The 23609-nt window shown below is 44.2% G+C and overlaps 1 protein-coding gene across 2 annotated transcripts; it reads left to right on the forward strand.

Annotated features, from left to right (window-relative positions):
• The first annotated feature begins 2593 nt into the window (after positions 1 to 2593).
• LOC147886491 (F-box-like protein) lies at positions 2594 to 23186 on the forward strand. 2 transcript variants are annotated; one of them, XM_087395712.1, is made up of 4 exons: positions 2594 to 2730; positions 2819 to 3016; positions 12861 to 13061; positions 22721 to 23186. In XM_087395712.1, exons 1-4 carry the CDS (start codon positions 2626 to 2628, stop codon positions 22994 to 22996), a joined length of 780 nt encoding a protein of 259 aa, XP_087251838.1. In that variant the 5' UTR covers positions 2594 to 2625; the 3' UTR covers positions 22997 to 23186. The 2 variants fall into 2 exon arrangements, with proteins under 2 accessions (XP_087251838.1, XP_087251837.1); XM_087395711.1 differs by having other exon boundaries at positions 12861 to 13109; positions 22721 to 23180.
• The last annotated feature ends 423 nt before the right edge of the window (positions 23187 to 23609 follow it).

Here is a 23609-nt window from a genome sequence, read left to right on the forward strand (position 1 = left end):
CTTTTTGAACAGAAGTTGTAGAGGACTTCAAGATCTTCTTTTTTGGCCTGCCACTTTTAAAGTGGAAGCCTAAGTAACGGTGTTTCACCTCATCAAAGCAAAAATGGTTGTTTTATTTATTTCATGAAAATTAGAATTGCACGTGTTATCCCTTCTTTGTAGTCCAGGTGCCACCCACGTGTCCTCTCGTTCTCTCTCTCTCTCAACTTGAAGCTAAATTTCTATTTATGCCCCCATCATTTTCTCCCCCTTTCTCTCTTGCTCTTCTTCTTCTTATGATTCTTCTTCTTCTCAACTTTCAATTTGCCCTGGCAAGCCTCTTGAATTTATTCAACTTGTTTGTTCTTAATTTGTCTTGATGCAAGGTTTGTGTCAAAAGATATTGCCTTTGCAAGAACTTATAAAACTTGAGTTGTAGAAAGTGCACAATTGCTAGAAGATGGCCGACCAACCCTCTTTTGGACTCTGACTCTCTCTCTCTCAGGTAGCAAAAGTGATACAACAAAGCTTCTTAGCAATCATTGCATTAGGCAACAATAGGATGGAAGCATAACAACAAGAACTACTGCCTTGATAGAACTGTAAGGTCATTGGCAGGAGAGGAGAACAGAGAGCATTCTAGCCATGCCAGTGCATAGGCAATCGAAGCTAATCTTAGCCACCACCGTCAATTCGGGCAATCTAGCCATACATAGCTAATCCCGTGTACACAATGCCTATGCTACCATGCGACCTTAAGCCTATACAAGCAAGCCTAACGACCATGGTGACTTCCACGGACCCTCGACTAATGAACAACTACCGTGTCCATTATTGGTTTTGCTCTCACCTGCAATTTCTATAATTACTATTGTCAAAACAAGTTGCCTATCACCTCATTATTTGATATGACTTGCTTCATCACCATACATTCGTAAAGCCACTATTCAGTTTGTTCATATAGCCATATGATGTCATACCACAACCCATTTGTATAGCCACTGCGATGTAGCTCGTTCATAAATTTGCCATTGTATGATCGCGATACATACACTTTAGCCCAAAATCCTTTCATTGTATGTGGTGCTATATGCTTCCATATTTGTAGGAAAATTTCATCAATACATTGGGGCCCTTGTAGTATTTTGCCTTATTGGTGTTGCAAGTTTTTGGGGCTTTAATAGATTTCAGTACATTGGCGTAGTATTTTGCCTTATTGGTGTTGCAAGTTTTTGGGGCTTTAGTAGATTCCTTGATTGAGTGGAATTTGGGGTTTTTGCCAATTTTAGATATATTTGTCTATAAAAATTTACAAGAAATTATAGAGAGTCATAGTTTTGTGTGTTCTTTTGAAGATATATTAGGGCTTAAACTACTACTGCAAGGTTTTGAGGCCCTAATGTAGACTCAGGGCAATTTTATAGATATTTATACTTAGTGTGAGTAAGGTTTTTGGGGTAGTTTACAATCATTTTTGAATTTCTTGTTTGCAAAATAAAATGGGTCAGCAACTTGAAGAGATGCATTTAGGGTTTTGGCACAGAAGAACAAGTTGGATGGACTTTATGGGAGTTTTATTGGTTGTGAAGAATTTATGGGGATATGTTTATAGGGATGAGCTTTGTCCTGTAAATATTGCACCTACAACACCTGTCAAGGGACACCTGTCAAGGAAGGACAAAAAGCTGGTGGACAATAAGGTGCTAGAGCTTCAGGACCCACACCTAGAACAGTGGAGGTGGGATTCACATGATACTCAAGTCTTAGTGTGATATCTACTCAGTCAAGAGATCCATCTTTCCTTACAGCTCTTCATGCAAAGAGGGTCTTTATACACTGAAGGTTTCTCTGTCCACCATGTAGTTTAGGTAGGGTGTGATGCTATGGGGTGGCATGACATTTGATCACCTTTTTATTAGGGGACAGACAAGCCCTATTGCCCAAGCACTTGCCGCACAAAAAGTTTGGGAATAGACAAATCACAGTGTGGCAGCTCGAACTCTAGGCCTCACGCCACATTTTAGGCAATTGGCTAACTCCTTTATTTGTATTGGTTTGGGCGGGCACTTGTATCTGTAAACACTATTGCCTGCCATGAGGCATAAATAAGGCTCGCTGCTGTTGCAGGCGTCGAGGTGGTGTGTAAAGGCTTGAAGTTCTTTCTATCGTGGGTGCACTTGCTCTTATTGTGTTGTGCCAAGTGGCCAGGTAGAACTGAACTCAAAAGCCAGATTGTGAATAGGCCAAGTTCATGCTAGTTGGGCCAACCAGAGAGTAAAAATTTACAGTGCGCGGCCAGGCAGGGCGGCACACTGAGGTCGATGGACATGAGCATGTCTGTTAGCTTGTTGAACATGCGGTTCTTGGAACTCGGCCAACAAGTTCGGCCAATCAAAGTCGTGATCAAAGATATGTGACGACGGGTGAACAGCACAAGCGGGCGGTGCCACGGTTCGCGTGGGGGGTGTGTGCCGGAGGAACCGAGGCTTAGATGAAGATGCCAAGTGGAAAGACAAGATCAACGGCTGAGATAAGGACACGCGGACCAGCAGTTCGCTGTCTCTCTCTCTATGTTGACTCTTCCTCTTTGTCTCACAAATACAAACACACACACATAAAGAGATGATCCTTTAGCTTGCTCTGGCTATGGCATTCATCTCCAACTCCGGCGATGTCGATCACGGCCTTTCGAATTTTCACCGCATCGACCTCCCTCCCGATGTCTCCCTTTGCATCGTGTCTCTTCTCTCGGTAACACCTTTCATTGTTCATCGCCTCTTCCTTCCCTCCTCCATTTCGCATTTTCCTGACCGCATTGGAGTCCCTCTCGTGCCCGCAGGTTTGGGACGTGTGCTCCCTGGGTTCTTGCAATCGCAACTTGCGCCTGATGTGCTCGTCTAATCTTACTTGGTCTATGTTATATAAACGAAGATGGCGCGCCCGGAACGCGGCTGCAAAAACAAGCACAATAGAAGGAACTAGTATTTCCGAAGTCAAAGACAATTGTTTGCGCATCCCCGACAACGTTGATTCCAAGGTTTTCTTCGTCAACCCTTCTGCAGCCTGAATTTTTCATGCTGAAGCTTCTGAGCATTAGAGACATTGCAAAACGGCAATCCAAGTGGAACGCAACCCAAATTATCACGAAACGGGACCTGATGGCGTCTTTAGCTGAAATACGTTTTAATCACTTAGTGCTTGTGTTTTTATAAAAAGATTTTCTTATCGGAAGGGATAAGAGAGATAATTTTCTCTTGACATTTCTCACTTTTTGTATAGAATTAGTTGTCTTGTCTTGCAAGGGCGGTAAGTCTCTTTGTAATCCATCTATGCAATCTACCTGTTGGGAGTAGAAAGAGAAGGGGAAAACTTGATGGGCGATTGCAATTGCTCTTCAGCTCCTGCTGTTTGCTCGACTCCAGGATAATAAATGAGATCAATTATTCCAAAACAGCGTCAAATCTTGCCGGGAGTTGTCTGATGCTATGTTAGGGGAATAGGAAGAAAGAAAATGGAGAAATCAGCAGCTTTTATTAACTGTCTCATAATTGGAACAGGGACGACATGTATATACTATAGAGTGCGTGAAAGGAACACACAACACTAGTTAAACTGCCCTAGCCGAATTTGACTGATGTCAGAAGTTAGAAATGACCACTGGTTGGTCTAACAGGAACACTAGACAGTACATTAAAACTGATCATTAATCTTTGTGGAGAAAGGGCATTGGTCGGAGGGCTTCCGTCTACTGCACGAACAAGGGCAGAAAGCTTTTCACTGACTAGCAATCAACAAAGCTGAGAGAGAATATGACAACAGTATGGCAATTTACAGACTGAATGTTATGGGAGTCACATGTAGTTTTTGCATTGGAATCTCGAGAGGTTATGGCACACATGGGACATTGGCCAAGCATAGTAAGACCCAAAAGGAGACCCCCTTCCTCCACAAAGACATGCTCTCCTCGTTTGGGGACTTACAGATGGGGAAGTGACCATTCCAACAATCCTAAGCTTTGTGCTGTCCTGAGCTCCTGCTGCCCCCCTCGATTCTCTCTGCCACTCACCCTCCACCTGTCCAGCTGCCCTACTGTGCTCCCAGGGCGCTGCCTCCCTTTGGGGCTGCTGGCCCTGCCTCCCAGTTCACCCTGGCTACCTCCATCACAGCTCCATCATCTACCTGTATTGCAGCTGCTACTGCACTCTCCACCCTCCGAACAGCCCCTGTCTCTGCTTTCTCATTGCTGTTGTTGTAGCCTATGCCACTCATCCCAACAACTTTATCCTCCGATTAGGACTCCAGGACTCTCTCTCATGGCTTGGAATATGGAGAAAGACAAGAGGAAGGTGAAGTCCCAAAGACAAAGACAAGAAGACGAGGAAAGGGGTGGGTCTGGATAGTACTAAGGACAATTTCAACTTGCAGTGGGAATCAGGTGAATAGCACCGCCACATATCGTGATGGCTCCACTTCAGCCCACCAACCTATTGGCGACTCCCTTGGCCCCTAGGCCCCTCAAATAGCCCCTCTTGACTCACCCCAGTCTCTGACCCTATCTCCTCTCCTACTCACACAATATATCTCCTCTCCCCCCCAAGATATCATGCCATACCAGACCATTACTGGTTTCTCTCCAGCTCATACTTTGCCCCACACCTTCATACTATACGCCTACCCACCACAGTAGCTCATGGCCCATCCGGACATCTTGCAAAAGCTACAGCAGCTCCTCACATAGATGCACCAATGCATGCCAGGGAGTTGAGCAGGGGAGATTTATAGATACCTAGCAGACGGAGCATGAAATGTCAGCACGGTTTGAGCAGGGAGAAGCTGGGACAGATGGCACGTGTTTGTGCAGCTGTACGGATGACTGGGGCATGGCCTTAACAAATGGAGAGAGGTTGGAATAGGTCCAGGAAGTTGGCAGGGTACCAGGAGCAGCATGGCGGCAGATCTGTGGGGTGCGTGGGCCAGCAACAGGGCTAGAACAGGCCCCTGGACAGGGCAGAACAGCCTGGACCAGTGGCTGGCTGCCACATGGCCGGGCAGGGCTGCATGTGGGGCTGGGACTACAGAGAGAGAGAGAGAGAGAGAGAGAGAGAGAGAGAGAGAGAGAGAGAGGCATAAAAGATAACACATCATGGATGAAGAGACATGGTAGCTAGCTAGGAACGGAATGGAAATATGGAAAGCATAATGAAAGGCAAAATCGAAAGGAAGGAAAGTACAAGTGCAAGGCAATAACCAAAATACTCACAATGTATTGATAGCTTGATGTTAACTGATATATTGGATAATAGACAAGTACAACAATATATAGTGTGCCACTAGACTCTAGAAAGTCACAATGTCTATGGGATATCTCCCAATATGACACGTGGCATGTCTAGGACTCACTAGACTATAAAACCACTAGTACACTCATTTTTTACTCACTTTGGCTTCATATTCCAACACCCTCCCATGAAGGCAAGGTGAGAGACTACTGGAATGGAACCAAGAATAGAACGTGACTATGACAGTCTAAGGTGAGGGACTATTGGAATGGAACCAAGAACAGAACATGACAATGATGATCATCAAACTGTGCACCCTATGTAACTCAGAGGCTAAAGTTTGAGCGTGTTCAGAGGTTGATCCAAGCACTCTCATGGCTTGAGACTCAACATACTCAGAGGCTCACGTTATAGCATGGCTAGAATACACCAACATCTTGGAACTCGGCTAGGCCTGATAACAAGACCTATCAAAGCCAATACGTGGCTCTCACAATACATCCCCCTCTAAACCTATCAAAGCCAATACATGGCTCCCACAGTACATCCCCCCTTGGCTTCATAATAGGACATGTTAGGAAGCCACACACCAAAATAGAAAAACCAATACATCTTTTTAGGAGGACTATCCAAGGCAGAGGACCTTTAGACTCAATGACAACCAAACAATCAATACATATTATTTTAGGGAGACTACCCAGGGCAGAGGACCCCAAAATACATCAAGCTGTAGGAATAATAAAAATAGATCTCTTAGGAGTAAGAGATGTCCTCCAAGTAGCCACTGCACATGTGTGCACATCCCTGCAAGTCTCGATGACGATGTCAATGAAGCACTAGGCATGGATGCCCCAAAATATGTGTTGGTGAAGTCCATGGGGTAGCTACATGGAGCGGTCATGGCATGACTCTCAAGATAGAAGATGGAGAGTCACCTGAACTTATTGATGTAGAGGCCAGAGGTGCCACAAGGACTAGTAGAGTCACTCAATGTGCAAGCCTAGCACCACGGGCAATCAGAGAAGTAATTGGAGAAGCCGGGAAGTAACCGTACCTCACATCAAGATCATTTTTCTTTATCTTCTTACTGCAAATTAGTGTGGAGTCTACACACCGTTATAGAAGGCGGATGAGGTGTGCAATGTGGTAGCTAGAATGGCGAGAAGATAGAGCTTCGTGGGCAATAGGAGAAGCGTGAGCAGCAGGAGCAGCTGCGTGGGCAGCTAGATGGTGGGCAGAGAGGATAGCTACGTGGGTAGCAGGAGAAGCTGCGTGGGTAGCTACAGCTTAGCTTCGTGGGCACCAATTGGAGCAGAAAAAGATGGAGGTGGAGATGAAGATAGTGACAGTAGGCTGGAAACTATCATCCTGTGAACTCAAGAATAAAATCCGCACGCAAGAATAATTTTCGTCACTTTTTGCAGGAGCTATATCTTTTCATAGAAAACTCGGTTTGCAATGATGTAAAAACGAAAATTGTAGTACTCAAGGTCCTCTACAACTTTCCTGAAGATTGTCGTGATTCTTCTTCCAGGTCTAGATAGAAGCGTCACATTGTCCGTAGGTCACAAAGAGAGCAACAGAAACATCACCACTCCAGGACGTCTTTGTAGCTGAAGGAGGTCTTGTTGCTGCTTTACAACGACTCATTAGCTGACTCAATACGACGATGGATCGACGGACTCATCTAAGAACCCTATGACAACACTCAGCTGAGATGACTTGAATACTTAAACAATGTCTCCAACCAGCTAAGGAGCCTGGCAAGTTCGATGTAGTCTTCTCTGATGTGTTATATCAATCAGCACGTCTGCACAGATCCAAGACCAAGAAGAAAACTCTGAACCGCCTTCCATGCGAGGGGTTTCATTGCCATGCCATATGCTGCCACATGGCTCTCATGCTCACCGTTACTACTCCAGAGAGCCAATCACGAACAAGTTACTGCACCGCCCAATCACACTGAGCCAACCAGCCATAATCATCAATAGGAAACCAGCAAACCAAAGACTTCTAAACCTTAATCACGAGAAAGCCACCCCATGAAGGTTCTTGCCAACAATCCCCCCAAAACCAAAATGGGGAGACAAAGAAAAGTTACCATCAATCAAGAACTTTCAACACAATAAACCATACACAGTTTTCTGACACCTGAGACATGATCTCCCCGAGATCATCTAAGACAACTGCTTCGATGCAGTCCTGAAATGTGCCAAGAAATCTCTAGAAAGCCCAGTAGGAAACCAGCAAACCAAAGACTTCTAAACCTTAATCAAGAGAGAGCCACCCCATGAAGGTTCTTGCCAACAATCCCCTCAAAACCAAAATGGGGAGAGACAAAGAAAAGTTACCATCAATCAAGAAAATAAATCATACACAGTTTTCTGACACCTGAGACATGATCTCCCCGAGATCATCTAAGATAACTGCTTCGATGCAGTCCTGAAATGTGCCAAGAAATCTCTAGAAAGCCCAGTCATCGTCAATAATTCCTGTGTCAACAAAGCCAGCAACCTTTGTATCCGAAGGAGATTCCTCAACTGTACAAGTATCGATTTTTCCTCTTTTAGTAGCTTCATCCTTTTGCTTTTTAATGCAGAACCTTTCGATGTGGCCTGGCTTCCCACAGTAAAAATACTCACGCGTATCTTCTCTCGTATCTTTGGTTAACTTCCTCTTTTCCTTTGCTGTATATGCATGCTCTCCAGGTAGTTGAAGTCCTTCCCGTTTCTCCTCACTCAACAAGAGTGACAAAGAATTTAAAAAAACAGCATTATCATCGAGTCGTAAGATTCGAACCATTTCTGCATACTTAGAAGGTAGACTCTTCGGTAGAATAGCTTTCTGATCATCCTTGTCGATCTTGGAACCAATATCATTGAGCTGCCTCAGTAATACCTGCATACGATTCAAGAAGACTCCAAGTCCTTCAAGTTCAACCATCTGCAAGTCGTATAGCTCATGCTTCAGTATAGCCTTGGAATGTTTCATCTTTACTCCAAACAGTGTCTCTAACGTCTTCCAATTGTCTGCTGCAGTCTTTGAGACATCAAGGTGGTGAAAATTCTGCTCCTATTGCATGACCCAACATTCCAAGAGCCCTCTCATTCTTTTGTTCCCATGCAGGAATTTTATCTGCTTCAGCTCCAGTGCTTTAGGTTTCTTCTCAGTTTCTGACACCACTCCCCACAGTTTTTTGTGCATGAACCAGAGACTTGTAGATAACTGCCATGTTGAAAAATTTCACCCATCAAATCTAACGACAGCAGATTCAGATTTCTCTTTCTTAAGAGACTCCATGATTGAGTACTTCCCACGACCTTCACAGGTCCTCAAATACAGCCTAACTCTGATACCATTGTTGAAATTTAGTGTGCAAGCTATGCTGTCATTCCGAAATGAACTCTCAAGATTAAACACATGCAATATCAAATACTGCTACCCCGCTAATCATATCACATGTATGTACAATTTACTATATTAGACTAGCAGCTCATCATGGCTGAGTCTGCCCTTCACCTCTGGAGTGCCGATAGAAACTCAGTACGAAGACTTTGTATAAATGGATGCTCAAGTATGTGTGGATGTGTGGGTGTGTGGATTTGTATGTGTGAGAGCATATTTTTATACTATGGTCTACACCCACTGTTGGGCGTTGATGATGTCAGTGGGGATGTCATAGTAGCTAGTCCCTGATGGAGTTTATGGTTTTCAACCTTGTGAGTGACTATCATGAGATTGAAACTGCACTATGCTGTGTTTTTAGAGGATGAATTTGGGAATGTTCCTGGTATATGCTTCTGCCGTATTAGCGGACATGCAAATTTCACCTTGTGAAGTTTTCGTCCAAGTCGCGGCTTGCTGGTATTGTGATAATTCTTTCTATCTTAAATGGTGCGTTGCCCTATCAGCTAGATTTAGATTTAGATGCTCATTGGGGAGAGACTAAAATGAAAATGTTTAGACTTCACAAGCAGTTGTAGCTTGAATGAAGAGATTTTGGACTACCTTTTGATTAGCCTTCTCCTTTAGTGCTAGCCTTCATCATGGCTGAGTCTGCCCTTCACCTCCGGAGTGCCGACAGAAACTCAGTACAAAGACTTTGTATAAATGGATGCTCAAGTATGTGTGGGTGTGTGGATTTGTATGCGTGAGAGCATATTTTTATACTATGGTCTACACCCACTGTTGGGCGCTGATGACATCAGTGGGGATGTCATAGTAGCTAGTACCTGCTATGCATGATGGAGTTGGTTTTCAACCTTGTGAGTGACTATCATGAGATTGAAACTGCACTATGTTGTGTTTTTAGAGGATGAGTTTGGAAATGTTTCTGGATTCATCTAGGTATATGCAATTTACTATATTAGACTAGCAGCTCATACCTGCAGGTCTTGTTGTTGCTTTACAATGACTCATTAACCGACTCAATACGATGACAGATCGACGGACTCATCTAAGGACCCTATGACAAAACTCAGCTGAGGTGACTCGAATGCCTAGACGTCGTCTCCAACCAGCTTTTGGAGCCTGGCGACTTTGACGTAGTCTTCTCTACCGACTCTCATGTGTTATATTAATCAGCACGTCTGCACAGATCCAAGACCAAGAAGAAAAACTCTGAACTGCCTTCCATGCGACTAAGTAGGAGCTAGACTTCGAAAGGTTTCGTTGCCACGCCATATGCTGCCACATATCTCTCATGCACACGGTTACTAGTCTAGAGAGCCAATCGCCAACAAGCTACTGCATGCAATCATTTCAAGCCAACCAGCCATAATCATCAACAGGAAACCACCAAACCAAAGACTTCTAAACCTTAATCAAGAGAAAGCCATCCCATGAAGATTCTTGCCAACAGGGGCCACTCTCGGAGCTAATAGTACCAGTGTAGCAATTGTTGAGGGGACTGCTACTGATGCTGCTGGAACTCCTGCTACCCTGAATATTGCTGAAATGAGGGCAAGTACCACCCTTTTATAGGGCTGGGATGATGTCAACCGACTAGCCTTACTACAGACTAAGCAAAATGTATGACATCCAATTGTCATAGACTGGCCGACCTACTTATAGACTGTCCTGATTGCATAGACTGCCCTGAGCAATCTCTTACGGATTGACTTGACCTCTCTGCACATTGTCTGTACCACTGTTTTGCTCTATTGCTTGTTCCTGTCCGCTCTGCCAATCCTTACCAAGATGACCCACTACTTTGATCGGTTGCCAGTCAAGCATACCCATGGTCTCACCCATGTCTAGGTCACCCTCTGTCTTTGGTTGGATAAACCCCTTGGTCCCACGTTGGAAAGGGCTGAGGATAGGGCTCAGTACATAAAAAATGTCCTCAGAGGCACCTCTATTCCTAGAGAACTATCCATACAACTTCGGGAGAGCTGAGGCTCTGTAGACAACCCTCCAAGACTCCAGGATGGTAGGCTCTCTCCAACATCCTTGTACCCGCTCCTCTCAGGTCAGAGAGGGCTCTTGCATGTGCCTCCGCCTGTCAAGGAAGCCATCTCCATGATCCAAAGGAACCATCTGGGCCATTGTCCTACTGTGCCTAACCAATGTGCATCCGCTGCCCTAGCATGTATTACAGAAAAGGCCTCCCTATATGACCCCCATTAATCATGACTGGCACTCCCTCTTTATAGGGTAGAGGGTCCCCCGAAACCACCATCCGAGAAACTTATCCTCTTCATGATGCCCTCCCATTTCCCGCTGTCGTAAGCCTTCTCGAAATCGATGAGGACTGACATAGGTTGAGACGACTCCTAGGCTCAATCCACTGCCCCCTAAAAGATGTCCAAAATGTTACATTCCTGACCTATCTAAGTGTCGTGAATAATGTCAACAAGATGGGGACGTAAGATCCTAGCTAAGATAAGATCTTGCTGTTTCAAGGCTTGAGAAGAACATTTGATTGTTGTGCCTACATTTGCATCATGGCTAGCACCATCCTTGGCTGCACCATCCCGGCCTCTCTATCCCATCATTTCTCTATGGCACGGGCTTCCTATTGTTGTAAGACCCTCCTAGGACTGTTGCGCCTGAATTCACATCAGCTCTGCTGTAATAGATGCATTAGGGTAGACCCACCTGTGGGTGTGGAGTTTGGACACCACCTCCTCATCGTCAATTGCACTGTCTCATCTTTGTACTCATGGTTACATTGCCAGAGCATGTCGTCAACATATACTACATTGGTATTGCTAGATCTAGTGGATCTCCCACTGGGGCTTAAGGATGACCCAAGGTAGAAGTCACCTGGGGTGTCCTACTTCTGCTCCCTCGTGTTGTGTTTTAGAGGACGAGTTTGGGAATGTTCCTGGATTCATCTAGGTATATGCTTATGCCATATTAGCAGACGTGCATATTTCACGTTGCGAAGTTTTCGTCCAAGTTGCGGCGTACTGGTATTGCAATAATTCTTTCTATCTTAAATGGTGCGTTGCCCTATTAGCTAGATTTAGATGCTCATTTGGGAGAGACTAAAATGAAATCGTTTAGACTTCACAAGCAGTTGTAGTTTGAATGAAGAGATTTTGGACTACGGGGCTAGATCAGCTAGCGAGGCTATCGTTGCTGCTCATGGTTGAATCTGGCTATAGAGAACAGTACAAGTCCGACTTCAGGGATGGATATGTAGAGGATGAGGGTGCTGTAAGAGCTGCTGGAGAACCACAAGGGGTGCACTATTAAGAAAGCCTAGATATGATGTGCGCTCAAGGGGTATTTTTAAAATCCCTTATTTGTAAATTTTGCATGGATAAAAAGACCCCTTTCTCTATACAAACTTACACCCTTTTTTCTTCAAGATTCAATTAAAAAACCCCCATTTCTAAATACATTTCTGTAAATTTACCTTAAATTTCTGAATTAAAAAACCCCTCCATTTGAACCCATGTAGTATCCCTACATAAATCCCCCCGGTGCTTGCTGGTACTGTGGACTGAGCAGCTTGGGCTGATGCTGCAAAATTATGCATAGTTGAAGGCTGAAGTGGTTTTTATAGGCTGAAGGAGCCCCTGACTGGCCGACTGGATCTCGGAGTTGGCCGACCAGATCTGGAGTGTGGACAGACTTTCTATGGACTGGTTTCACTTTGTTACAGAATGGACCTGATCTGTGAGACAACTGGCCTAGGTCTGGGTCATTTTGGGCATATACAGTAGTAACTTCTGAACTGGAATGGCCCTTGCTATGGACCTGCTGCCAGGCCGTGGGCCTGTTTTGCTGCTGGTTTACATTTGCGGACGTGGCAGCATGACAGCCTGCTGGCACATCTTGTATGGCTGTCCTGTCCAATGGATGATGTGGCAGCTTGTGGCTGCCATGTGGTCCTTCTGGTGCTTGTGGGCCCCTGCTATGGCCCCTGCTATGGCACAAATTGTATGGACCTATTGTTGATTTCAATTCTGATGAGCAATGCAGAGTTCTCCCAACAATATTCAGATTGTTTTTTAAATCAGAAGGAAAAAGATGATGAACATGCGTAACTTCATATCAGAAACAGACCAAAGTTGGGAGGTTTTCTTTTTAAGTGTTAGAATATACAGTTGTGCCGAATTAGGAGGTTTTTGATGTTTTTCTTTGATGCAGGGGTGGCGTGCAGTGTACATATACATGCACAAGCACATGGCAAATGGTGCCACATCAGTTATTGAACTTGTAAAAGCACGAGCTTGTCATGATTCTTTAGAAGCGTCAGATTACCAGAAAGCCATGGCCTTGCTCTGCTCAATTGGTCTGGAGTTCCAAGATGTGCAGATGTTTTTGCTGGCCCCAAAGCACAGTGTGCTGGTAAACCTTTTGGGACTGCACTATTCCCTTGTGCATTTGAGAATTCAGGTTTGCATTATCATACTTTAATATCTTTTTGTTTGGTTCCCAGTTTGTTTATAACTCACTGCTATTTTGATATTGCAAATTGAGTTGGTCTAGGAAACGTTCCTGTCTTTTCCGGTCATTTATTGGCATGCAGCATAGCTTTGGTTTGCAAGTTGTGACTTTAAAAGCCGTGGCTGACTTCATTTTGCACAAAAGTGTTGGCTCTAGGTCTCAGCATTTCAAAGGAAAAATAAACTTGTCTTGGTAGATATTGACATCAAGCTTCCATGTAATCAGATTGCTTATAGCCAAGCCATCTTCAATTCCTATCACTTGAGAGAAGTGTGGTCACTTTTCTCAAGTCAGTTATTATATTTTCCATGAAACTTTTCTCAAGCCAATTTAAGAGTTGCAAATATCTCACAATTTGTTGGAGGCGATCCATAAAAATGGCCGTGTTGTGGTCGATGTACTACTACCATGGATGAAGGGGATTGGTGCTACATGGTACCATTTTAGTGGTCAGTCTAAGGTGGTTTCACGATGTCGACATGGCAAGAGACGTGGCATGGACACCCAACATCAGCCCCATCAAATGCATGATATGTGGTGAAACAGCCCATGACATGGAATAACATGTGGCAAAACAGCCCCATAACGTGACATAATATGTGGCAAAGGAGCCCCATGACATGGCAAATCAGCACATGGCAAGGTGCCACATGGACTCACATGTGGACATGTGGCATAACACATGGCAACCCTTACACAAGTGGCAGGGCCACTCATGGCACCTGTTAGCTCACAGTCCTAGTGTCTGTCTAGCCCACCAACTTTGAAGGGAATCCTCCACAATCCGTTAAAGGTGGAGAGGAAAATTTTCTTCAGCCATAGCCCAGCAAAGGCTAGTCCGCCCGCCAAACTCAAGCATTCTAGCCCTCAATTTCCTTCCTTGCCCCTCCTGTAGGAGTCCCATCTGGGCCTATAAGAGGAGCGGAAGGGTCGAGAATTCCTTTGCAGCTCCCCTCTGCATTATATGGAGCAATAATGCTGTCCTCCCTCTTGGAGGACCTTGCTGTGGGCCCTCTTCTCCCTTTTCTCCCCATGGAGCTACTTCTGCCCAGTTTTTGTACTTTGAGAACAGTGGTTTTCTGCCCTCTTCTCAGTGCTAACTGCCAGAAGTATCCATCTAATTATTAGCCTTCCGCTCAGGTATACTAAAACCGTACTGGAGGGTGATAAAACAGCTATGGCCTCACGTCAACGACGGAATTACATTCTCCAAGCTCTCCCTCACTCCCTCTCACTCAACATACACTAGGGCCCAGGACAAATTGTCGGGCTGGACCCCCCCGAAGGTCTTTATTCATAGCAGAAAAACTGTTACAGACGTTCAGCATAGCGCTGTCTCGTAGATCTCTCTCAAAACGTGAAAAGAATTCCTTCTTTTACAAGAGCTTCAAGCCCCATTCAAATTGGCAACATGCCACTTGTCTAAAATCTAGACTAAATCCTTTTACAAGCCACTAAGGGCCATTCTGGAGTCTTCAAAGCTCTCGGTCACACGAACCGCTTCCTAGGTGCTTGTCAGGCTCCCATTTCGCTTAGGAAAAATAATCCTTGCTAGTACCTGCAACAATTAATTAAAGCGCACCACCATGGTACCCATTAATTGTTAGCGCTTTGCATGCAAATAACACACTGTGGACTAATCCTAGTCACGGTGGGCGTCCCCACTGAACACATGTGCACATCTAAACAAATATATATATACAAATAAATATATATATTTTCTCTGGTTGACCGGGGTCAACACTCTTGATTATAATTAAAGAGCTTTGACCAAGGGTCAAGGCGCCTTAATTATAGCCAAGTCTCTCCAACCGAGGTTGGCACATCTTGGTTAACCGGGGTTAACCCCTCTTGGCGCATGCCAAGTCTTGTTGACCGAAGTCAACATTCTCTGACCGTAGTCAGGTTTACTTGACTAGAGTCAAGTATCTTTGACCGTAGTCAATTCTTTGACCATTAAAATAACTCTTTGACCGTAATTAACACATATAAAACTCTTTAATTATGATCAAATAAATGGTCAACTGTACTTTGACTTAGGATATTTACATTGTGGTGACATCCCCTCGGCTTCTATTCAGTTGACCTCAACTGAAAAGCTTCCTTGTAGACATCCAAAAGCTGTGGATGATCGGATAACATGTCTTCGTCCATCCACTTGGCATCTAATGCCGTATAATTCTTGAATTTTACAAGATACCTGTAAAATTCCTTACCCTGAGGGCCTTTACGTACAGTATGATACACAAGTTGCTCTGGCTGAAGGACTTCCTCCAGCTCATCCACTTCTAGTGGATCCTCTGATACTGGTTCTGTAGGCTCTGGTCCTTGAAATTTCTTTAGAAGACTCACATGGAATGCATTGTGAATCCTCCAATGCTCTGGCAATGCTAATCTGTATGCAACCTCATTTATTCTCTCTGTAACCCTGAAAGGGCCATAATATCTGGGAGATAACTTTGCATACACTTTCTGTTTGCCTTTAAACTTGCGGAGCCTAGCTTTTTCAAACCTTAAAAGTACCCAGTCTCCTTCCTTGAGATCCAACTGTCTCCTATGTTTATCTGCAGCTCTTTTATGTTTCTCTTGAGACCTTTCAATTGCTGTCCGGACTTGGCTGTAAGCTGTCTGGAGGTCTCTCACAAACTGATCAGCTGCAAATATTTCATCTTTAGTCCTTAATATAGGTGGCAAAATCACCTTCCCATATATGACTTCAAAAGGGGCTTTCCCTGTAGAGCTATGTACTGTATTATTGTAAGCAAACTCTACTAACGGTAGGTACTTTTCCCAGTCTGAACTTTGGTCACCCACGTAGCATTTCAGCATATCCAAAATGGTAGAATTTGCTACTTCACTTTGACCATCTGTCTGGGGATGGAAAGAAGAAGAAAAATTCAGATTCGTCCCCATGTTATCAAATAAAGCTCTCCAGAATAGACTGGTCATTCTGGGATCTCGATCACTAACAATGGACTTAGGCATACCATGATGTTTAAAGATTTGTGCCATGAACAGCTTAGCCATATGATCTGCCTTTATGGTTTTACGAACCGGAATGAAATGAGCTTGCTTGCTGAATCTATCTATGATAGTCCAAATCCCATCATTCCCTGACTTTGATCTCGGCAAATCAAAAATAAAGTCCATTGTAATATTTTCCCATGGTGCGTGAGGCACGGGAAGAGGCATAAGTAGGCCAGGTGCCTTCTGTCTATCATATTTCATTTTCTGACACGTAAGGCATTCAGTAACAAACTGATGTATATCTTTCCGCATTCCTGGCCAAAAGAAATACCTCTCTAGTGCTAGAGTTGTTGCTGTAATTCCTCTGTGTCCAGCATAGGGAGGTGCATGGCATTCTCCCAAAATCTTTTTCCTCATCTCCTGGGTGATGCATAAGCAATCATCTTTCATTAAATACCCATCTTTCAGGGAATAGTGACTGGTAGATTGCCCTTCTTGCATTTGCTGTAAAATTTCACCAAAATCAGAATCATGAGCATATTGTTCCCTCATGCCTTCCAGGTCCTGATGATAAGCAATAGTTACATTATTGACCTGGGGTCTTCGGGACAAGGCATCTGCCACTCTGTTCCGAATTCCTGGAGTATGGACAATCTGAAAATGGTACATTGACAGCATGTTTGCCCATTTCATATGCTTCTCTGAAAGCTTGGTCTGAGTCAAAAAGTATTTCAGACTTTGGTGATCTGTTTTGACAGTAAAATCTGCACCCAAAAGATAGTGTTTCCATGTATGGATGGCATGAATTATAGCTAATAACTCTTTCTCATAGATTCCTAAATATCTTTCCGCATCCCGAAGTCGCCTGCTTTCATAGGCTACTACATGACCATTCTGATGCAATGCAGCCCCAACACATTCTCCACAAGCATCACAATTAACATCAAAAGACTGATAAAGATCCGGGACTACCAGAATAGGCTCTGTAGTCAACTTCTCCTTGAGTGTATTGAATGCTTTCTTCTGTGATAATCCCCAGGTGAAGGCTGCATTTTTCTTAGTGAGATCATGTAATGGAGCTGCGATATCAGCAAAATGTCTGATAAATCTTCTGTAGTAAGAACACAAGCCTAAAAAACTTCGAACTTCATGCACAGTTTTCAGCTCTGGCCATTCCTGAATGGCACGGATCTTCGCTGGATCCATTTGTATCCCATTCTTGGATATTATATGCCCCAGATAATGGATTTCTTCCAAGAAGAACTCACTTTTCTTGCTGTTTGCATAGAGCTGATGATTTCTCAGCTCTTGAAACACTATAGCAAGATGTTCTCTGTGGTCTTCCTCTGTCTTAGAAAAAACTAAGATATCGTCAAAGAAAGTACCCGTAAAATGCCTGTACTTCTGGAAGATGCGATCCATCATTCTATTGAATGTGGCTGGAGCATTTGTCAACCCAAAAGGCATCACTAAGTATTCATACAACCTGAATGTTGTGCGGAATGCTGTCTTATGCACATCCTGAGGTTGTATCCTCACTTGGTGGTAGCCACTCTTTAAGTCTATCCTGCTGAAAACTGAATTTAACTGATCCAAGACATCATCAATACGCGGAATAGGGAATCTATTCTTGATGGTCATTTTGTTCAGTGCGCGATAATCGACGCACATACGGAATGAACCATCTTTCTTCTGTACTAACAGTACAGGGGAACAAAAAGGAGACGAACTGGGCTGAATCAAGCCTTTGGACAGCAAGTCCTGTACCTGAGCCATAATCTCCTCTCTCTGAGTCGCACTGACTCTATAAGGGGGTCTGTTTGGTGGCTCACTACCAGGCATTAACTCTATCTGATGATCTTCTGGTCTCTCTGGGGGTAACTCCCCTGGCAAAACATCAGAAAAGCAATCTTTAAAGTTTACAAGAAACTGAAACTTGTCTTTGTCTGCATCATTCATTTCAGCATGCATATCATTCTCTTTTTCTTTTACAAAAACCATGTACGCAGAAATTGCAGACTTTATTGCTTTACCGCATGAAACATCAGATACAATGGGGATAGTGTCCCCTTTATTCCTGGCAATTACACGCTGATTTTTCCCCCTATGCACAAATTCCAGCACTCTTTCAGGAAGAGTCAACTTCACTGCCTTGCGGTGAAACCAAGGCATCCCAAAACTACATCATAATGTTTCAGTGGAGAAATGAAGAAGTCTTCCTGATCCACATAATTCTGAACATGTAGACGGAGCTTCCCTATCAAGGGAGTAACTGGCACAGGATTCCCACAAAACATTTGATCGGCATCCAAAGCCCTGCCTAACTCTTCCGTCTTTATTCCCAGCCTCAGGGCTAGATCCTCTGATATGAAATTATCAGTAGCCCCTGGATCAAATAAAATTAGCGCTTGCTGGTCTCTAACTTTGCCCCATGATAGCAGCAATTCTCGTTCTTCTGGGTTCAAAGCATGACCCAGTATATCAGGAATACCCCCCGCCATTGGCTTTTGCGGTCCTCGTGGCTTTTCTGCCTCTTTTCCCTTCGATGATGAAGGCTTTTCTGGGCACTGGGCAGCCACATGCCCCTCTTTACCGCACCTGAAGCATTTCCCATCTCTACGGAATTCCGCTATCTGTTCAGGGGTGAATATAGATTTGCCCTTATAGGTCTTTGAGAACTGAGTACCCCTCGGCTTCTGAGGTTGAAACCCTTTCTTTTCAGCCTTGGGGAACTCTTTCTTTTCTGATTTTATAAAATCAGATTTCTTTTTATCAGCACGTCCTGCATGCAAGGATGGCACTGTAGATGGATCTTGTAGCGGCACAAGACTCGCTACTGAGGCTGAATGCATAAGATCTTGAATATTCTTTGCCCCCAAAGCATTCACTACTGCCTGAATTCTTGGAGTGAGACCTGCTCTGTACTTCCTCATCTGGGTGCCTTTGGAGATCTTTTTGAACGGTGCAACCTGCAAATAAGCATCCCAGAACTTTTGGTTGTACCCGTCCACTGTATCTCCTGCATCCATGTGCAAGCTGTCCCAATCTTGAAGAACATGGTCTCTAAACTGTTTAGGCATGAACTGCTGGTAGAAGGCTTTCTTGAAGCCCTTCCACTTCCTTGGGGCTGACCCATCTGTGGTCAGTGCACTCCACCATGCACTAGCCGTTGCTGTTAAGTGTAGGCTGACCATTCTTAATTTGGAGGATTCTGAAAATTTCTCTGTACCGAATGCAGCATCAAACTGTCTGATAAACTGCAATGCTTTGTCTGTATGACCATACTGTCCATTGTAGGTCATAAACTTGACAGATTTTCCTCCCTCTTTAAATTCCTTGGTCGCTTTGGAAGACTTTCTCTTCCCAGACTTCTCGTGTTTCCTTCTTTTCCTGGATGGTTTATCTGATAAGGAAGAAGAAGACACGGAAGTCGAACTCGAGGTAGACGGTGATGGACTAGGAGATCGGTAACGATGCCTCGATCTCTTTTTACTATGGGACCGTCTCCTATGAGATCTATGAGATCTCTCTCTCTCAGACTGTATACGAGAGTGTGCCTCTGGCATTGGCACATCATATACTGGATTAGGCATAGCTTCTGCTGGAAACAAATGCTGAGCCCTGGGATCCCTTTTTAGATTTTCCAGCTCTTGTATACGAGTGCGTACCATTTGTTCAAATTCTTGTTGAGTTTGCGGCACATTCCTCTGTCTTGGATGCACATCCCTATCTTGAGAATCCCACTGGATAGGAGATTGATCCATATTCTGAGATCTGCAGATTTTTCTCACACTGTGCAAGTAACTAATGCACACTACCTTTGCTTTTCCAACAGAAAAGGTACCTCAACGAGAGGTGTTTTGCATTCACAATCTATGCCAGTACTGGCTGTCAGTTCAAGGCATGTACCCACACAGTTGCCAAAGCATCATCAACTATATTGCCCTTTTCTGGCTGCTGCAGATGGCTTCAAAAGGCATCTGTTTTTCCCTCTTTTTACTGCTCAAAGGCATGCATTCTCCTTTTTCTGCAAATCTCTGTTTTCTCTACTTTTCTCTGGTTTTCTGCTACTTTTCTGACAGTAAAAGTCTGACAGGCAGGTGAAAATTAATAGCCAAAACTGTCTCTGCAACTGTCTTTTTTTTTTTGTGGTGAAAACAGTAACCAGATGAGTAACTACTGGTTACTCTAACCGACTGTCTGGTTCTGGTCTGGTTAGTCTGCAACCAGACTAACTGGACTGGTTACACCAACCAAACTGGTCTGGTTAGGCCAGATTAACTGGACCAAAGTTGAACTAACTAGATACTGGTTCAACTAACCAGAGTTAACTGACTGCGGTTAACTTAACCAGGGTTTCACTAACCACGGGTCAACCAACCAGGGTTTAACTTAACCACTGGTCTGCCAGGCTGGCTGCCACGTGTCAGTGCCACGTCAGCTCTGAGCTGGCTGCCACAAGTCCTGCACCACGTCAGCACCTCACGTGTCCTGCGCCACGTCAGCGCCACGCGTCCTGCACCACGTCAGCGCCTGCAAGCCTGCCCAAACTTTGGTCATGGACTGTTCGTCGTCATGCGTAGCGGCTTCCAGAGACTCCCGACAAGGCAAAGGCAACGCCTCATATTTGCGCTCAGTATCGGCAGTCTAGCCACTATCAAGCAAATGACAATTTCTGGGCTACGGCTACGTGAGACGCCTGTGTGTGATGGTCACCGGCGAGTCTTCCTCCACACGAACATCGGCTCATCGCTCTATGCAATGACCTTAGAGACGACAATTTTCGTGGGTGAGGCGTTGCTTTGCGGAAGCTTTGTGTCACCCTTAACTAGTGCCTGCTGAAACGTCACTACGTATTGCTTTGCGTGATGGCATCGCTTCTTTTTCCCACAGCTATACGATAACGCTCCATCTGCGTCAGGCAAGAAGGGCGTACAAAGGCCAAAACCTCTGGGACTCCCAATCGTATAACTTCGATTCTGCTCTCTCTGTCGAATCTTGCCCAGGGTTGACGCCCACAGAGCCACTTTCACAAAGCCTTACTAGCCTCTATTTCTGGCGCATCTTGCAGACGATCAGATCGCAACATTGACCGGTGTAATAATCTTCCGATCACTCAGAGATTTCACATCCTGAAGCTTTGTTGGATCGTCACAGTTTGAGGAAGCTGTGATACCATGCTCTGATACCAATAAAACCGTACTGGAGGGTGATAAAACAGCTATGGCCTCACGTCAACGACGGAATTACATTCTCCAAGCTCTCCCTCACTCCCTTCTCACTCAACATACACTAGGGCCCAGGACAAATTGTCGGGCTGGACCCCCCCGAAGGTCTTTATTCATAGCAGAAAAACTGTTACAGACGTTCAGCATAGCGCTGTCTCGTAGATCTCTCTCAAAACGTGAAAAGAATTCCTTCTTTTACAAGAGCTTCAAGCCCCATTCAAATTGGCAACATGCCACTTGTCTAAAATCTAGACTAAATCCTTTTACAAGCCACTAAGGGCCATTCTGGAGTCTTCAAAGCTCTCGGTCACACGAACCGCTTCCTAGGTGCTTGTCAGGCTCCCATTTCGCTTAGGAAAAATAATCCTTGCTAGTACCTGCAACAATTAATTAAAGCGCACCACCATGGTACCCATTAATTGTTAGCGCTTTGCATGCAAATAACACACTGTGGACTAATCCTAGTCACGGTGGGCGTCCCCACTGAACACATGTGCACATCTAAACAAATATATATATACAAATAAATATATATATTTTCTTTGGTTGACCGGGGTCAACACTCTTGATTATAATTAAAGAGCTTTGACCAAGGGTCAAGGCGCCTTAATTATAGCCAAGTCTCTCCAACCGAGGTTGGCACATCTTGGTTAACCGGGGTTAACCCCTCTTGGCGCATGCCAAGTCTTGTTGACCGAAGTCAACATTCTTTGACCGTAGTCAGGTTTACTTGACTAGAGTCAAGTATCTTTGACCGTAGTCAATTCTTTGACCATTAAAATAACTCTTTGACCGTAATTAACACATATAAAACTCTTTAATTATGATCAAATAAATGGTCAACTGTACTTTGACTTAGGATATTTACATTGTGGTGACATATACAGTCTGCTACAGCCTACCACAGCGAGCCATCTTTGATACTCTTCATGGTCAGCTAAACAGCTTGCCACAACCAGCAACAGTTGGCAGCCCCTATGCTCAGCTAAACTGTCAGCTCTTATGCTCAATTGTGGCTTAGTTTCCAATCATTGACATGTAACTCTTATGCTGAGTTGTGGCTCAGTTTGCAGCCAGTAACAAGCAGCCCCTATGCTAAGTTTTGCAGTCACTTCGCTAGCAGCCCATATTGAATTGAGTTTGGAAATAACAGACTAGCGCTGGTACATTTTCTATGTATGAACTATTGGAGTATCAATAGGATGCCCTAGTCTTAACTGTTTTTGATATTGTATCTGTTTTTTCCTCCTTTCAAGTCTTGATGGCTTCAAAATGGCAGGGCGCATGCTGAAGGATGTAATTGCTCCCTGTTACTCTGTGTATCTTTTGCAATATTTAACTGATAGATTATTCTCTCTATATCAGGGTAAGGATGCTAGAGAGGCACTATTCAGTGGCAAAGTTGGAGAGAGGCAGGTGTGCCTAAGATGGTGGAGCCTTGGAATGTGGACAAATGGATTTCGTAGGAATGATGAAATGCACATGCGCACTGCATCATTAATCGATCTAACAGACCTTGAAAGGCGTTTTTTTCTTGAGGTGATCGATAGAGGCACCCTGCATGAAATCCTGCGAGTTCAGATATCAGCTGATTTTGAATCAAGTGCCTGGGTTGCTCGGAGCATGTACTCTCAGCGATAACACATTCTTCTCAGTATATTCATGGATCCCCCTTGTAAACGTGTCATATAGCCCATGAATGTAATCTGTACAGCTATCTATCTATTTGATGTAAAATGACCATACAAATCTATATTTATTTGATCTTTACAAGTCTGGAAAGCATAAATACAGAACTCGATTCTTTTAATAATATTCTCAGAAGAGCTGCGTAATTCCAAGAACTGAGAACTATTTAGAACCTTGTCTTAAAATGGTTTACTAACTTTAGGATCTTTACTAGGAGCAGATGCCCTTTAACTTGACATGGACCTACCGCTCTAATTATGGAATCATACTGGTGCATACATGGACACATACATTGACGATCACCCACCCTTGGGTCTATAGTTACGCCTGCAAGCACAAGCAAGTGTATATGCGTGTACCCACACACAGGCCCACACACACATGTGCAGCCCCCCCAAATACAGAGGAACACCCACTCAATAATGGAAGGTATGCTCTTTCAATCAGTACTATGTAGTTTCTTTGCCTTCTAGGTTTGTTTTCATGTCCTCTATTTCTTTGTCTTCTTTCCTTCCTTATTAAATCTCGATTTATAACTCTTGATATTTCTAGCTTTATGAGGGTA

The sequence above is a fragment of the Dipteris shenzhenensis genome, chromosome 24 (assembly GCF_047967505.1).
Source record: "Dipteris shenzhenensis isolate YYH24624 ecotype China chromosome 24, Dip_SZ_1.0, whole genome shotgun sequence".
NCBI lineage: Eukaryota > Viridiplantae > Streptophyta > Polypodiopsida > Gleicheniales > Dipteridaceae > Dipteris > Dipteris shenzhenensis.